Source organism: Neomonachus schauinslandi, chromosome 7, assembly GCF_002201575.2.
Source record: "Neomonachus schauinslandi chromosome 7, ASM220157v2, whole genome shotgun sequence".
NCBI lineage: Eukaryota > Metazoa > Chordata > Mammalia > Carnivora > Phocidae > Neomonachus > Neomonachus schauinslandi.
The window spans coordinates 150,767,266-150,784,985 of record NC_058409.1 but is presented as its reverse complement, the minus strand read 5'-3'; the positions used below and the strand labels follow the sequence as shown (position 1 = coordinate 150,784,985).

General features: G+C 44.9%; 1 protein-coding gene across 1 annotated transcript in view; it reads left to right on the top strand.

Moving 5' to 3' along the window:
• The window catches only part of PLEKHG4B (pleckstrin homology and RhoGEF domain containing G4B), a 74,615-nt gene that overhangs the window by 24,217 nt on the left and 32,678 nt on the right, over nt 1-17,720 (top strand). Inside the window, 1 exon segment of the mRNA XM_044916691.1 lies at nt 14,353-15,526. Within this exon segment, the coding sequence (XP_044772626.1) occupies nt 14,353-15,526 (1,174 nt within the window).

Below are 17,720 nucleotides of genomic sequence, written 5' to 3'. Positions count from 1 at the left end.
TTTTTTTTTTTTCATTCATTTCATTCATTTTTTCAATTTATTTTTTTAAATATCCAATCAGATAATTCCAAATATATAAGGTTACAAAAGCAGATTTTTGTCTGTAAGGGCCAGGACCGGGGTAAAGCAAGCAAGGCACACAGCATAAAATTTAAGGAGGGCACTCACTGACAGATTTCTGCAATGTCTTCTTGTTGAGTTCTAAGAGTTCTTTATATATTTTGGATACAAGGTCTTTATCCTATATATGGTTTGCAAACATTTTCTCCCAATCTGTGGGTTACCTTTTCATTTCCTTAATATTGTTTTAGGAAGAGTCAAGGTGTTTAATTTTGATGAAGTTCTTTATTTTTTTTATTTTGTTTTCTGTGTCCTGAGGACTTTACTTTTAGGCCTAAGATCCATTTTGAGTTAATTTTTGTATATGGTGTGAGGTAAGCATCAAATTTGTTTGTCTTTCCACATGTCTGTCCACCTGCTCTAGCACCATTTGTTGAAAAGGCCGTCTTTCCTCCATTGACCCACCCAGGCAACTTTGTGGAAAATTGTCAGTACAAGTGTGAATCTGTTCCTAGACTCTGTTCTGTTCCATTGATCTATAAGTCTCTCTTTCCTCAAGTACCGTGGTTTTATTACTGAACCTTTATAGTGAGTGTCCTGAAATCAGCTGGTGTAAGGCCTCCAACTGTTATTCTAATTCCTTTGCATATCTATATAAAATTGAGAATCAGTTTATTTATACAAAGCATCCTAGGAGTTTTGATTAAGATTGCTTTAAAGCCATAGATCAATCTGGAGGAACAAGGTCTTGGGGTATCTTTTTTGTAGGTTATTTTCGAGGCAACCTTGAAACTAATGACGGCCAGGTTGTAGGTGTACTGCAGTGAGCTGCTGCAACGATTCATGCCTCGATCTTACAAAGTAAGATCTCGAGCTGTGCGCCAGGGTGTGCAGTACCAGTAGCTGCCTGCGCACCCCCTACGAGCAGGTGGTCAGGTACCAGCGGCACCCTTCAGACAAGCATCGCTTCATAGTGCTCGTGAGGCCTTCTGCGTTGGAGTAAATGAACTGAGAAGACAATTTATGGAACTTAATCCTAACCATTTCCAAAGTGCTGTGCTACATACTACTTTTTCCAAAAAGAGTTATGGAATGCAACGGACATGAGTATCACTATGTGTCAAAGGAAATATTTGAAATCCTCATGAATATCACAGGATGCTCGAGTATGGTGGATGCTGTTCAAACAGTCCTTAATGAAGGAAAGATCTGTGTCATGGACTTTAGAGCCTCAGGGTATTCAAGTAGCTCAAACCCACAAACTGAAGCCCTATGTCGTATTTATAAAGCCATCTAACATGAGTTGTAGGAAGCAGTCTTAGAAAAGTGCCAAGATCATTACAGGCTACTTTGTGGACCTGAAGTTCAAGGACGAAGATCTACAAGAGCTCAAAAAAATGGAGACACAGTTTGACTGGTTTTTTGATCATGTGATTGTGAATGACACTTGCAAGACGCATGTGTCCAATTGTCTACAGTTGAGAAGGCCCAGGAGGAGCCTCAGTGGGTACCAGCAACATGGGTTTCCTCAGATACTAAGTCTTAAGGAGGCCTTCTGCTGAGTGCTAGAGCTGTAACAACGTTCGTCTATTACAGAGCTCTGGAGTTACAGCTGCAATGTAAAACAGCAGTATTTGTCCCATCATAATATGTGCAACTTTAAAAGGAGTGCAGTTTATTAATTAATCTTATTTGAAAAATTATTTGCTTTTATGTATGTAGAGTTACCTCCTTGACTTTCAAAAAAAATCATTTCCTTTACCTCATATGCAGCAATGGTAAGAGTACAAACAATGTTAAGCCGCTGAGTATGAGAACTTCTCATAGATTTTGAATGGTCTTTGTACAATTCAGATAAAAGAGCTTCCCTAAATAAAATAAGTAGTATTTAACTTCAAAAAAAAGGTAAGATCTTTATTAATCAGTACCTTTTATTAGTCCATTGATATTGAAGTAGGGCTTTAAAAAAAACTACCACTGGATGACTTTGATTTATTAAATTCTTTGAATGTCTTTTATTTTTTTTAAGATTTTATTTATTTATTTGACAGAGAGAGAAAGCAAGAGAGCACAAGCAGGGGGAGCTGCAGAGGGAGAGGGAGAAGCAGGCTTCCCACTGAGCAGGGAGCCTGATGCGGGGCTCGATCCCAGGACCCTGAGATCATGACCTGAGCCAGAGGCAGTTGCTTAACCGACTGAGCCACCCAGGCGCCCTCTTTGAATGTCTTTAGCTAGAATGGCCATGGTAGAGAAATGACCAAGGATGTCCTAGATTTGATTCTTTGTGTGAAGTAGTCTACACAGAGGATGTTTTCCTTTGTGATTATGTACCTTTTGCACAGTTAAAGGGTGTTGATTGATAGGAAACAGAGATAAACTACAGCACAGGGAACAAAAATGCCTGTCCCCTTTCAAAGGTGTGTTTTAAAAAGCTATTTTGACCTAATCTTTTGCCTTCTTTCTTCTGTTAAGTTTCTTTTTCCTTTCATTTTAATCATAAGTCATCCCCCTTCCCACTTAAAAAATTGCTTATTTTCTAAAAATGCCGTATGAATAATTCTACTCTTTAATATCAATGCATATTCACAAGTACATAATTTAATAAGCACAAAATGAAATTTAGGGATATCCCTACTATTTGCACATTTATATTGCTTTTTAATTTTTAATAAAGAAAATAAAATTTGATCATCTGTATGACATAGGAGAAAATGAACTTATCTCAACAACTATGAATATAAACATATCTTAGTTAATATAAATCAAGGCAGTTTTTATTTATTTACCTGCTATTGTCAAAGTATGTGGCTTGAAGAGCATTACTAATCATATCAATTTTAAGATAAGTTGTCATGTTAACCGAAGATTCCAACAACCACCATTCTTCCATCTCTTTGTAGATACAAGAAATGCTTAGAGCCACTTATCAGCTTATCTGTGACTTCCTTTCATCACAGTTTGGCTCAAAAACCGTCTGGGGAAGTTAAAAGTAATCAGAAAGATATAGAAATAGAAGGTTTGCATGATGGGGAGGAAGCAGGGGCAGGGATTACAAGAAAGAAAATAAAATCAGATGGAAGCCAGAAAAGGAGGGAACAAAGCAAAGGCATGGGAACATATACAGTAACAGGATGAAAGCAAAGTTATGAAATGGTAGCCCAGCAAAATTCTAACCAAAGATAACTGGTGTAGCTTTATTCATAACAAACTAAACATAGTAAAAGGCAAAATGCATCATCAAGGCTGAAGTGGATCATTGAGTAATAATGCTGGTAACAACCAGGAGTACAAAACAATCTGTAAACACCAAACAACATAGCCTGAAAGGCTTGGAGCACACACTGAGGGAATTACAAGGGGTAAACATAGTCATAATGGGAGATCTCACCTCTCTCCAAAGCAAACAGATAAGCAGACCACATATTGCTTAGAGTATATGTCTGAAGACCTGATTTCTCTCTTCCACCCATGGGCATGCATAGTAATCTTAGAATACACATCCTTCCCAAGTACACATGGAACAGTTTCCAAAATTTGATAAAATTCTGGTCAAATTTTACAATTAGAGGATGTATATTTACTTCAAGAGTGTATACAACTAGAGAATATTAGAGAACATACACTCTTCTTTAGTGTACTTGTACATTTGCTGAAATTAACCAGAATTGACCATTAGTCATAAGGTGGCAATAAATACAAAAAATTAATATCTGAAGAGTGCAGTGCAATAAAACTACAAATCAATAATAACAATACCACCCTTACATTTGGAAAATTGTACGTGTACTCCTAAATAGAGGAAGGGTCAGAGAATAACAAAGGAAATTGACTAATGAGCAGGTGAGCCCTGTTTCTAGGTAGGGTGTAGAAGTGTGTGAGACTTTTACTCCTGCTAAAACAACCAGAAAACCCTACATAAATGAAAACAATTCTACTTTCTTTTAAAGCCATCCAACAGCTGTGGATACACAAAGATCTAAGAGAACTAAATTATGGAGAAACAACGACTTCCTAAGTGAGCAAGAACACCTGGGGCCGGTTACTGAGACCGCAGGGAGAGCAGATGGAAGAGCAACCTAACAGAGAAGGACCATTGGTGCTCAGATGAGAAGAAATCGAACATAAGAAACCTCAGGGCTAGTCTCACATTTAGGTCCTTAATCCATTTTGAGTTTATTTTTGTGTATGGTAAAAGACAGTGGTCCAGTTTTCTATTTTGTTCCATTGATCTATGTGTCCATTTTTGTGCCAATACCATACTGTTTTGATTATTATAGCTTTGTTATATAACTTGAAGTCTGGAATTATATTACCTGCAGTTTTGTTTTTCTTTTTCAAGGTTGCTTTGGCTATTCAGGGTCTTTTCTGGTTCCATACAAATTTTAGGGTGGGTTGTTCCAGCTCTGTGAAAAATGCTTCTGGTATTTTGACAGGGATTCCATTGAATGTGTAGGTTGCTTTGGGGAGTGTGGACATTTTACAGTATTCTTCCAGACCATGAGCATGGAATGTCTTTCCATTTCTTTGTGTCCTCTTCAATTTCTTTCATCAATGTTTTATAGTTTTCAGGGTATAGGTCTTTCACCTCTTAGGTTAAGTTCATCCCTAGATATTTTATTATTTTTGGTGCAGTTGTAAATGGGATTGTTTTCTTAACTTTCTGCTGCTTCATTGTTAGTACTTATAAATGCAACAGATTTCTGTGCTTTGATTTCATATCCTGCAACCTTACTGAACTCATTTATCAGTTCTAGTCATTTTTTGGTGGAGTTTCTAAGGTTTTCTATATATAATGTCATGTCATCTGGACATAGTGGAAGTTTTACTTCTACCTCATGGATTTGGATGCCTCTTATTACTTTTTGTTGTCTGACTGCTGTGGCTAGGACTTCCAGTACTATGTTGAATAAAAGTGGTGAGACTGGACATCCCTGTCTTGTTCCTGACCTTAGGAGAAAGCTAAGCAGAATAAGTCAGAGAAAGACAAATACCATATGATCTCACTCATATGTGTAATTTAAGAAACAAAACAGATGAGCAAAGGGAAAAAAAAAAGAGAGAGACCAAGAAACAGATTCTTAGCTATAGAGAATACACTGATGGCTACCAGAAGGGAGACAGGTGGAAGGATGGGTGAACTAGGCGATGGGGATTAAGGAGGGCACTTGTGATGAGCACTGGGTGTCATAGGTACTGAATTGTACACCTGAGACTAATATTATGCTATAAGTTAACTAACTGGAATTAAAATTAATTTTAAAAAATATGACCACGCAAGCACAAAATGTGGAAGGGAGTAAATTGAATTCTACTACTATAGGTTCTTACATTATTTTTAAGTAACAAAATAGAAGGGGGTCCCTTCTGCGCCAGGGTGATGGTGAAGGAATGAGCATTTTTATATTTAAAGCAAAAATAATATGTTTTAGTGTGTACGACCATACTTTCATAGTGATGACTTGCTTTAACAGACCAGTCCTGATCACCCAGAGCTGGAGAGAATTTAGAACAGTGTAGTCAGCACGGGAAATCGAGGGGAGAGGGGGCGGGTCTCAGTAATGTGGTGAGCAGCCACCCAGCACTCTGCAGGCCACTCAGGAAAACACCAGCGTAGACTTTTGTCTGTGAGTTAGGGTCGAACACAGAGAGATGGGAGGGGACTGACTTCTCAGGCTCAAGCAATGAGAGCCATCACAAAAAGGAAGTTGATAGATTGGTGGCAGAAACATCTAGAAAATCTGTGCTTCAAAAGCATCAGAAGCAAAATTAAAAGCCAAATAAAAGCTGTTTCTTATGTCATGTTTGCAGAGAACTCATAGAAATAAGTCAAATACTAAGTCCAATATAAAAGTTGGCAGAGCCTTGAAGAGGTAATGTACAGAAGAGGCGCTGCTGTCCATGGAAGACCTGGGAAGGCTGGGCTTTTGGTGGCCAGAGAGGCACAAAGTAGACGACAAGACACAAGCTTTTGTTTACTAATGAGCAGAAGATTATGAAGATTAATATTCAGAGCAGGGAGAATTCAGTAAGGTAAACAGGCTGATACTCTTCTCATATCTGTGGAAATTGGAATGACCTCTCTGGAAAGCAGTGGTTTAATATGGATGGAGACTCTTTATATTGTAATGCACAGTTTGAATCAGACATCTTAACCTACAGCAAATGACTTAAAATACAGGACCAGGAACACCCAGCTGGCTCAGTGGGTAGAGCATGGGGCTCTTGATCTCAGGGTCCTGAGTTCAAGCCCCATGTTGGGTGCCAAGCCTACTTATAAAAAAATTAATTAAAATAAAGTACAGGACCAGATTTATTCCAATAGTATGTATTACAATAATACTTATAATAGTAAAAAATGGAAATAAATATTAGGGGAATGGTTAAACTAATATATAAATATGATGGATTATTATACACAAATTAAAATTATTTTTAAAGAAATTTTTTTAAAAATAGAGGAGGAAATTATTATGACATAATATTAGGCCAATAAGTGGTGTAAATTTGTCTCATACCAGTTTTTTTTTTTTTAAGATTTTATTTATTTATTTGACAGAGAGAGACACAGCGAGAGAGGGAACACAAGCAGGGGGAGTGGGAGAGGGAGGAGCAGGCTCTCTGCTGAGCAGGGAGCCCGATGTGGGACTCGATCCCGGGACCCTGGGATCATGACCTGAGCCGAAGGCAGTCGCTCAACTGACTGAGCCACCCAGGCGCCCGCTCATACCAGTTTTTTAACGTGCACTTTTTAAACCATCACAAGAGGACATGCAGCGATGTTAGGGTGCTTGTGCTGTGGTAGGCCTGTGGGTATGGAAAAGGACTGGTTCTGCATTTTCTACTTTCTTAACTTTAGAAATATCCCCTATTTACTAAAATCAGAAATGAAACCTTGAAAAGTCAGAGAGAAAAGAAAACTGATGATTTAGCCTATGGCAACTTTAACTTCATGCTGAGGTCCCTGAGGTGTGATGCTCAGCCCCAGCTGAGACACACAGACATTAACAAGGCCTGGGTGCATGGGGGTTCATGTGGCAGCCAGACTGTGTACAGAGCTAGGCCTGAGGACATGCTGAAGACCCTCTAGTGGCCTGACCACTGCACATTCACCGTTCAGTTGTGCCTGGTGGTCGGTTGCTGGGTGGACCACCTCGGGTCAGCCCCGGGACCAGCGGGTGCAGGACCCCGACAGTGAGCAGACAGTGAGGACAGGGTTCCATGGACACACAGAGAGGGAAGCTCGTGCCTCTGTGCCCAGTCAGGCCCAGGAAGGCTGCCTGTCCCCTTGCCCAGGACAAGTGGACAGTGGGTGGTCTCCATGGAACAATGGGATGTGGAGTCATCAAGGACCCAGGAGGCTTAGCCTCACTTCTCACGTTCAATCCACAAGTTCTCCCTCTGACTTTACAAAGGACCATAAAAGTTCTGTTTTGTTTTAAGTAGGAGAGTGAAGCTAAACTTTTTGTAGTATAATAATAACTGCTGTGATACATTTTTATGGTTGAAAACCTGCTGCTGATCTTGAGAAATTCAGGTTCTTGGACTGCTGTGTGAAAGCCCATTATAAAGAAGGGCCCTGAACTTGTTTTTAGCAGCTGAACTGCAGCTCATAAACAGTGAAGCCCACCAACTTCCTCTTGAATAAAAAAAAAAAACCTTGAGTTCTGTCACTTCTTCCTTGAAACACTGTAAATGTTCTGAGCACACCATTTAGGGAATATGTTGAAATGAGATAAAGAATTACTCCTTGCAGGGATGCCTGGGTGGCTCAGTCAGTTAAGTGTCTGACTCTTGATTTCAGCTCAGGTAATGATTTCAGGGTTGTGAGATCAAGCCCTGCATCAGCTCCATGCTCAGCACGGAGTCCGCTGGAGATTCTCTCTCTCCCTCTCCCTCTGCCCCTCCCCCTGTTCATGCGCATGCCCTCTCTAAGTAAGTAAGTAAGTAAGTAAATAAATAAATAAATAAAGTCTTTTAAAAATAAAAGTGTGCCTGGGTGACTCAGTCATTTAAGCCTCTGACTCTTGGTTTCAGCTCAAGTCATGGTCTCAAGGTCGTGAGGTTGGGCTCCACCCTTAGCTCAGTCGGCTTGTCCCCTCTACCTCCGTGCTTGTGCTCTTACTCTCATAAATACATAAACTCTTTTAAAAAAATAAAATAAAATAAATTTACAGTACCTTCCAAAGGAATAAGATATCTAGGAATAAATTTAAACAAAGAGGTAAAAGACTTGCTTGCGGAAAACTACAAAATGTTGCTGAAAGAAAGAAAAGAAGGGCTAAGACATGGAAAGACACCTGTGTTCATAGACTGGAAGATTTAATACCATTAAGATGGCAGTACTACCCAAAGTGATCTGTAGATTCAGTGCAGTCTCTCTCAAAATCACAGGAGTGTTTTTTTGCAGAAATAGAAAACTCTATCCTTACATTCCTGTGGAATCTCAAGAGAGTCCAAGTAGCCAAAAGAATCTTGAAGAACAAAGTTGGAAGACTCACATTTCCTGATTTCAAAACTCATTACAAAGCTACAGTAATCAAAACAATGTGGTACTGCCGTAAGACAAACATATAGACCAGTGGGACAGAGTAGAGAGCCCAGAAATAAACCCTCATATATAGGGTCAAATGATGTCTGACAAGGTGCCAAGACCATTAACTGGGTAAGGATCATCATTTCAACAAATGGTGGTGGGAAAACTGGACATCCACATGCGAAAGAATGAGGTTGGGCCTTACCTCACACCATACACAAAAATTAACTCAAAAAGAATCAAAGACCTATGAGCAAGAGCTAAAACTATAAAACTCTTAGAAGAAAACATAGGGGAAAATCTTCATGACATTGGATTTGGCAGTGATTTATTGGAAATGACACCAAAATCACAGGCAACAAAAATAACAAGAGATAAATTGGATTTCATCAGAATTTAAAACTTTGTTCTTAAAGGGCACTATCAACAGAGTAAAAAAGCAACCCTCAGAATAGGAGAAAATATTTGCAAATAACATATCTGATAAGGGATTAATACCCAGAAAAATGAAGAACTCCAAAAATTCAACAATAACAACAACAACAAACCCAAGTTAGAAATGGACAAAGGATTTGAATGGATATTTCTCCAAAGGAGATATTGTTGGTCCACAGCACTCTTGGGAGCTTTCCAGGTGTAATCTGAAACTGTCCCTTGTACTCAGAGGGCAGGAAGAGACTGAAGAAAGAGGCGGCTGCTCCAGATTGGCAGGTGGTGGTTTTAATAAACAAAAGGAACTTACATACAAAGCAGCAAGATGGATAGAACCCACCTCTGCCCACGAAATCATATAAGTTTATATGGAGGCCTCAACCAGGTTCAGTCACATATACCATGCAGGTGTTCTCAACACCATGTCCCTGTCTCAAGTCTATGTCCTTGAAGCAGCCTCTGGTAGTGGGAAAGGCAAGCGGAACCCACACCCAAGGACAGGGGAAGTAGGTGAGGAGCTTCCAAGAGCCCGGGTCCAGCTTACAAGTCAACTGGTGGTTGTGTCTTTTCCATGACCTTCCTAACAGATATACAAATGGCCAATAAGCAAATGAAAAGATGCTCAACTTCACCAATCATTAGGGAAATGCTTCTTATGTGGAATCTGCCCCAGACCTTATGTATGAGTAGGGATGATCATATTAGTCCCATTTTTCGGATGAGGAAACTAAAGTACAGAAGTGGAAGGCACCAATTACAGATCGCACATGTACTAGTGATATATATTGTGTGCCCTGCACCTCTGCCTTATCATTCAGTAGGTACCTCTCCACCATCCTGCCATGCTGCTCCACCATCCTGGCAAGACTGTGGCTCTCTGTGTTCTATCCCACTGTCAGACACCACCTTCAGGGATGGGCACATGATCTACTGCTATAGACTGAATGTTTGTGTCCCCCACAAAATGTGTATATTGAAACTTTACTTCCAATGTGATGGTATTAAGAAGTGGGACCGTTGGGAAGTGATTCAGTCAATCCCATTCATGCCTTTATAAAGGAAGTCTCAGAGGGCACCCTTGCTCCTTCTGCCATATGTGAGGACACCGCAAAAAGCTGGTCATCTTTGAACCAGGAAGCTGGCCCTGACCAGACAACACACCTGCCAACACCTTGGTCCTGGACTCCCCAGGCCCCCAGAGAGTGAGAAAGAAATTTCTATGTTCATAAGCTACCCAATCTATGGTATTTTTGTTACAGCAGCTTCAATGGACTGAGACACCCAATTAGAGTCTTACCTGGGCTTGTATAAAGATATTGCAGACAAGAAATCCTCTTTCTACTTGCTTTCTGTATCAGAGGATTTTCACCTTAACCCAGCCTGTCTGCATAGTGAAGCCAAGTGGAACAAGGGAGAGAAATGGCGCCAGTGACACATTTGAGCCCCCTACTTGGGCTAGGTCTGAAGCTCCTCTCCTCCAGGCTTCCCAGTGACCCAAGACAAATTCATCTTACAACCCAGAGAGCCTTGATTAATCCATAAACTGTCCCATCATCTATGTTCATTCATCCTGGGGCTCACCCTCCCTGTTCCATTTCCCTTGCACCTGGCTGAAGTCCTACTACCTTTCAAAGGCCAGGATAACCACTGCTCTCCTCTCCAGCTCACTCCCCCTGACGATGCCTGAGCAGAATCTCTGTCCTCTGTGTCCCCACAGCACTTGGCGCTCTCCACTCGTCAGCCTGCATTATGGCTGTCTGGGTGTCCCTGCCAGGTGGTACCGGACAGGGGTTAAGACCACAGGCTCTGCAGGAGGAAAGACGTGGGGTCCCTGCTCTGCCACTGCAAACTCTATAAAGACCTACACCAGCCATCGCTCTGATCCTTGATTTTGTTCATCTGTAGAGGAGGGTAGCAATAGTACCCACCTGCAGCAGACACTTAACTGTAGCGTACGGTCACTCCCGACCCTTGGAGACATCCACTTTCCCAGCATGCCTTGTAACCAGGGGCGATCACTCACTCCCTTATTGCCAATGAGAGATAGAAGTCTTCTGGGGGTGAAATGTTCATAAGAACATGTTCCCCTCGGAAAGGAAAGACACATGAAGCCACTTTTCCCTGCTTGGGACACTGTGTATAAAGATGTGATCGGGGCGCCTGGGTGGCTCAGTTGGTTAGGCGACTGCCTTCGGCTCAGGTCATGATCCTGGAGTCCGGGGATCGAGTCCCATATCGGGCTCCTTGCTCAGCAGGGGGTCTGCTTCTCCCTCTGACCCTCCCCCCTCTCATGTGCTCTCTCTCTCTCATTCTCTCTCTCAAAATGAATGAATAAAATCTTTAAAAAAAAAAAAAGATGTGATCATTAGGCTGGGGCAGCCATCCCCATGCCCATGGGATCACCAGCATCAGGATGAAACACATGCACATGAAGGGCTCTGAATTAGAGAGCACCCGGTTCTCAAAGGTGTCACTGAGCCTCTGCTCAGACCATGGGGCTTGTCTCCTTCACATTTTGCAGGGGGAGAATTCATCCTCTCCATCGCTTAGCCAAGAGTCACCAGGCATCTTGTTACCTGTGGCCCGTGGGTCCCACCAGCAGATCATCTTGTGGGGTAAGGGTTCAATGCCATGATGCATGCAAAGTGCTGAGCATGTTGTTGGCACCCAGTAAGTGTTGGTTAAAGTCAGATCCCAACCGTGCCCTTTGGGATCTGGGTGATAGAGCAGTTTTCAGGCCAGGATGGGGAGTGCCAGAGCTGAGGTGTGAGAGCTACACAGTCCTCCCACACTCTCCACCCTGAGTCTGCACAGACCCCCAGGAAGGGGGCCCCTCCCATTGACCATTGGCCTCGGACCTCTGCTTCCAGAACTTTCTGTCATGAAGTTCATTCCTGGGGCTCGCACTGCTGACCCCCCTGCACACCTTTAGGCCATAGCTCAGGTTGAACTTCTCTCCCTGGTGGCCCTTGGGATTCTCATTGCTGCTGACCACAGGGCTGGACGATTCCTGGATCTTTATGTCCAGTGTGGGGCGGGCGCTCACCACGCAGCAAGGACACTGGCCACACCTGAGTGCCCCCATGGGGCTTCACGGGGCCCCACATGGCCACACCCTTCAACTTCCATGGCCTCAGATTCTGCAAAAGCATCTGACACCCAGGTGCGGCTCCAGGCCCAATGATGGGGTTGGTATTTTAATTAGAGCAAAACTGGGGGGGGTGTTTCTAACAATGGTCTGTGTGAAGAGTTTCTCATAGCACAGAAAATGCTGTTGTATTTTTGTGTTGGGATCTCAACCATTAGAAATACACTGGAAAAATAATGAAATGAAACACACATAAATGTTAACAATGCTAACTTCTGGGGGTTGGTGTTGGGATTATTATTTTCTTTCTTTCTGAATCCTCCAGGTTTTGCAATGCCCAGGTATTATTTTTCCAATTTGAAAATCTTAATTTTTAATTAAGCATGGCCGCAGGTGCCCAGTAAATACTAGCTTCATTTGTACCAGACCCTACCCCCAACCCAGGCTGCGGGCTCCTGGAAGGCTGGACGGTGCCCCCTTCCTGTGGCCCAGGGCGAGCGCATGGCGGGAACCCCATTAATGAGGCCTTGGCTCTTAGGAACATACCAGTGTATTTAAGGTACAATTTCCAAATCCAGATGTATGAAAACATTAAGTATTTTCTAGACCTCAACTCTGAGGAAAACTAATATAAAATAAACGCAAAAGACAACCTTCAGTAAGATTTTAAACTCTTAAGTTTTAAGGAGAGAAAAGATACCACAAAAAAGTCAAGAAATTCAACTTGTTTGAAATTTAAGAGAGGAAAGGAACATAACTAAAAAGCAAGTAAACTGGGACAAACATAACAGCTAGTAGATACATAACACAGACAAACATTTGCTAACGGTGAGGGAAAAAATTATTGTCTTGTTCAATTTTTTAAAAACCTCACAGCACTAAGAAGGCAAAAACAAGGCCACAGTTCATAAAAGGAACAAAAATACAGAAATTCTACAGAAAAGAAACAAATATCGAAAAAGGGGTTGGCTTCATGAACACATAGGTGCGAATTAAAACAGCAGTGTTCCACAGTATATATATATATATATATATATATATATATATAAATTTAGAATAAGATTCCTCAGTGTAAAGCCTCATGCCACTGAATCCTGGCAAAACTGTCACAGTGACTCATCGCTGCTGACAATGTGTCTTTTGATGGCAGATTTGTCATTTTGCCAAGAATCATGGAAGACGTTCATGATCTTTTATCCTTAACCCTAATCCCAGGAATGTTTCCCAAAACAATAATTTAAAGGAAAAAGAAATGGTAACAAAAGAAAGTGAAACATTGCTTGCATCTACTATTTATAATAGAAAGAGATAGAAGCACGATAGGTCTCTGACCACAGAGGACAGGCAAGTCACCACCAGGACACCAAGTATGAGAGAGGAACCTGGGGAAATGCTGGCTGAACACCCAAGTTGTGTCTACATCGTTACTGTGGGTTAGAGCAGTCTATCTTGCATGCATAAGGGAAACAAAAGTCACAGCTCTTGAGATGTATCAGAATGAGGTTCTTTTTCATTTCCTCTATCACTGTAAGAATGTTTGTGCAATAAGTCAGTACTAGAGTGGGGAGAAGCAAGGTATATGGTAACTGAACTGGTACGGTAGAACGTGGTCCCATGTTAGGATCTGCAACTGCCGCTTCTGACGTGTCGGGGGTCCCACCTCTTGTTCCTCAAACTGCTGGACATTCTCATACCCCTGCCAGACGCTGCTTGTGTTTGCCTGTGTCTTAGCCGTCCTGCACTCTAAACCTTTTCTACAGCAGGTTCTTTTCAAAGATGTGCTTCACAACTCCCCCACATAATCTACAGCTGAGTTGCAGACTTCACGGGCCCCTCCACATTAGTAGAAGGACCCCATTGCATTGGGTGGGAGCCTGTAGCCGATACTGTTAGTGTCCAGACAGATCCCCCCATCCTCTCATGGTGCCCCCTGACCCTGCAATTCCAGAAGTAGCCCTCCTCTTGGGGGGCTGCCTCTGGGCGCCTGGGAAAACCAGAAGTGCCGTGGAGCTTAGACTAAGGGCTGGTGTGGAGAGAGTGTGAGGGCCCAGCCCCTTCCCCAGGTGGGACAGTTCCTAGGAGAGACTCTCCCCAGAGCCCCCAGGCTGCCCTTGTTGGGACTGCCACGACAGCTCCTTCCACGGATTCCTCCCTCCTGTCCTGTCGCCCACCTCCCCCAGGCCTCCCATGAGGAACCACCACAGAGGTCTCATCTCCTTCCCTCCCTCTCTCGTCCCAGGCCAGGTACACAGGCCTCATCTTCTTCCATGAGGGTTGGCCACTGTGCATCGATGAGAAGGTGGTGGTGCAGTTGGCGTCCCTCCGTGGAGTCCGGCTCAGGCCTGGGGACTTCTACCTGCAGGTCACATCAGTGGGGAAGCAGTCAGCCCGACTGGTTTTAAAATGCCTCTCCCAGAGTGGACGAGGCTCAGAAGAAGTCACTGTCCCTGAGGCCATGTACAGCTGCGTCTTCACGGGAGAGTTCCTGGAATGGCTGAACGGGGAGCGGAACAGTGTCCCCTTACAAAACTGCTTGCTGACCTCAGGCTCTGCGGTCTTCCGCACCCCATGGAGCAGTGTCACAGACCCCACCTTTGTACCGACATTCAGAACTGTCCTGCCCCACTGCAGCTGTCCTGGGCCTGAGCAGCCACCCCCCAGAAGCACCTCCAAAGCTCTGGCCCCAGCACCAGCTGTGGCCAACACCCGCCCCCAGGAGACCACCCCTTCCAGCAACACCCCAACCCTGCCCCACTGCCCTAGGCATCCTGGCAGTGACCAGCCTAGCCACCCACCTTCCCCAGGAAGAGCTGGGTGGGAAGGCCCTAGGAGCCCCTTTGGGAGCTCCGACGGAGGCCTTGTAGGGGTTGGGCCCTCAGAGCTGGGCCCACGGGAAGGACCAAGAGGGAGCCTGGATGCCACAGACAAAAGGGACAGCCCCCAGGCCCTCACTGTCTGTGAGGACATGGGCAGTCCAAGCTCCAGAAGGCGGTTGCCCAGGGACTCAGCCAGCACGGGGGCCAGACGTTGGTTCAGGAAGTCCTACATGGAGGCCCTGCGGAACCCCATGCCCCTGGGCTCCAGTTCCGAAGAGTCTCTTGGGGACGAGGCCTGCAGCTCCCAGACCACGGCGGCCAGGGCAGCAGCCAGCCGAACCCAGAAGGAAAGGCCCAGCCCCTGGGTAGGCTCCGTAGAGATCCCAAGTCAGGAAAGACGTCCGGGAGCCACAAGGAGCGCTCTTCCCCAGAGGTCTCGGTCCTGGGACAGGTCCCTCAGGAGCTGGCAAGGTGACACGCGGCAGGCCTCCCACCACTCAGTCAGCACCAGTCTGGGAGGCCTCTTAGGAGGACAAGCTGAGGGGACCAGAAGTGCAGCCTCCAGCTGCGCCCCCTGCACCACAGCGGAGAGTCCAGGTAATGTCCCGCCCCGACCCTTCCTGCTCCTCCCCAACCCTGTCCCCATGCCCTCCCCCACTCCTTCCCCTCCTCCCTTCTTCCTTGCCACGCTGTGTCTTTCCTCTGGTCAGTCGACCCAGGAGAAGCCTGTGTCCACATCCGTATCGACTGTTGAAAATAATGGTCACAGGTACTCCATTCCTATGACTGCCACAGCAAATACCACAGACAGGGTGACTTCAGACATTTGTCCCGTTGGTTCTGGGGCCAGTATGACCTAGAAGTACGACATCAAGACATTGGCAGGGCTATTCTTCAGAAGCTCTAGGGGAGGGTCCTTCCAGCTGCACGGGGGCCCCCCCCGTCCAAACATCTTCTCCCCATGTCTCTCTGTGTGTCAAACCTTCCCTTCCTTTCTCTTACAAGAACACCTATCTTTGGACTCAGCGTCCACCGTACACTTCAGTATTCACATCTGCAAAGACCCTTTTCCAAGTAAGGTGATATTCACAGGTTCTGGGTAGACCTGTCCTTTTGGGGTCACCACTCACCTCGCCACATTGCATTAATACTCCTTTCCTACGGGTAAGTTGGATGCTGTGCTCATGGTTAGTAACACCAGCGCCTGAGTTACACCTCAACAGCCTGCAAAACGTGCTGAACTATTTCCTACCTACTGGAAGTGTCTCCCATATTGCTCAGGAGGGAAAACATGATTGTTTGAAGAGTGTTTGCAGGACATCAAGAATGAAAAGGAAGGAATGACAGCATATTTCTTAGGTCAAATATTTCCCATTTTTGAATAAAGAAATGTTCTGTGAAGAACAAAAGCCGTGATTTTGGAGGAAGTGAAGAACCGGAACCCTCCGAAGGCAGGCTAGGCCCAGCATCCGACACAGTGAAGAAACTGTGGCTTCCTCACCTGGGCAACATCTGGCCCGCCCACCTGGCCCAAGGAGGGACTTGCTCACACCTCTGGATGGGCCTGCTGCTTCTGAAATGAGGGTGCCTGCTCCTGTCTGAAATTCTGACAGGGTCCGTACAGCATAGAGCACACACCGACTTACCACAAAAAGTTTTATAATAAAATTATTGGCTTAGGGTCAGCACTTTTTAAGAACATTCTACTGCCTCCCTGCAGTTCAGTTAAAATTAAAACACAGCCACAACTCCTTGAACATTGTTTCCGGGCCTAAACCACAGTCACACACACGCTGGATGTGAAAACTCCTGTGTGCAGCTCATCTCAGCGAGGGGACAGCCTTAAGTTCGTGTCTCTACAGAGAAGTGCTACCTGTGCAGATGCCGTCCATGGACATTCAGGCACAGCGTCCCTGGGCAGGGTGGCGGCATGGGACACATACGTTCGACTGCACGCAGGATCCCTGGCAGTCATAGAGGCAGTGGGTTTGGCACATACAAACCAGTGTTGCCAAGTGGAAGCCAGGTTTGGCCCGCTGGCTCCCTGGGTGTCACGGAGCACCCCCTGTGGATGCCAGTCTTGTCCGAGACGTGGTGTTCTCAAGCAGCCTTTTCTCTGGGGTCCCCAGTGGGCTCTGCCTACTCAGCTCCAGAGACTACGCATGCGTTAGCACTGAGGGCTGGTGGGGAGAGAAGGCTCGTCTCCCTCGCCTGAAGTGGGGAGTTCCTTCCTGAGAGCACTCTTTCCCTTCCTCCACCTATCCCCTCCTGTGGATTAGCCGTGGAAGAAGGACAGAGCCTGTGGATGAGAGGACACTGCTTCCACCCACGAGAAGCTGGGTGGTGACACCAAGGCCTGGGCCAAAGGGCCTCGATGATTGGTCACCCAGTGAGTAGCCAGTGACTTGTGAGTACAGGCATTCTCCTCCATCCTTGCTGCCTGGACACACACTTGTCCCTGCAGTGCAGTTTGTGGTGTGGCCCTAGAACTCATGTCCTCATCACCATAGGAAAATGCCTCAGCTGGAACATCCTGCTGAGACCTAAGTTGAACAAGTAACAGTACGCTCACTCACCCACAGCACAAACATTGTTTCTCTGTTGCAGCTGCCACTCCTATTCTACCTGGTTCTCCTCTCCTGTTCCAGGTGCTCCTCTATTCCAGCCACTCTTCCTCTGTTCCAGATGCTGCTATTCTGTCTGGTTCTCCTCTGTTCCAGCTACTCCTTCTGTTCTACCTGGTTCTCCTCTGTTCCAGGTGCTCCTCCTCTGTTCCAGCTACTCCTCCTGT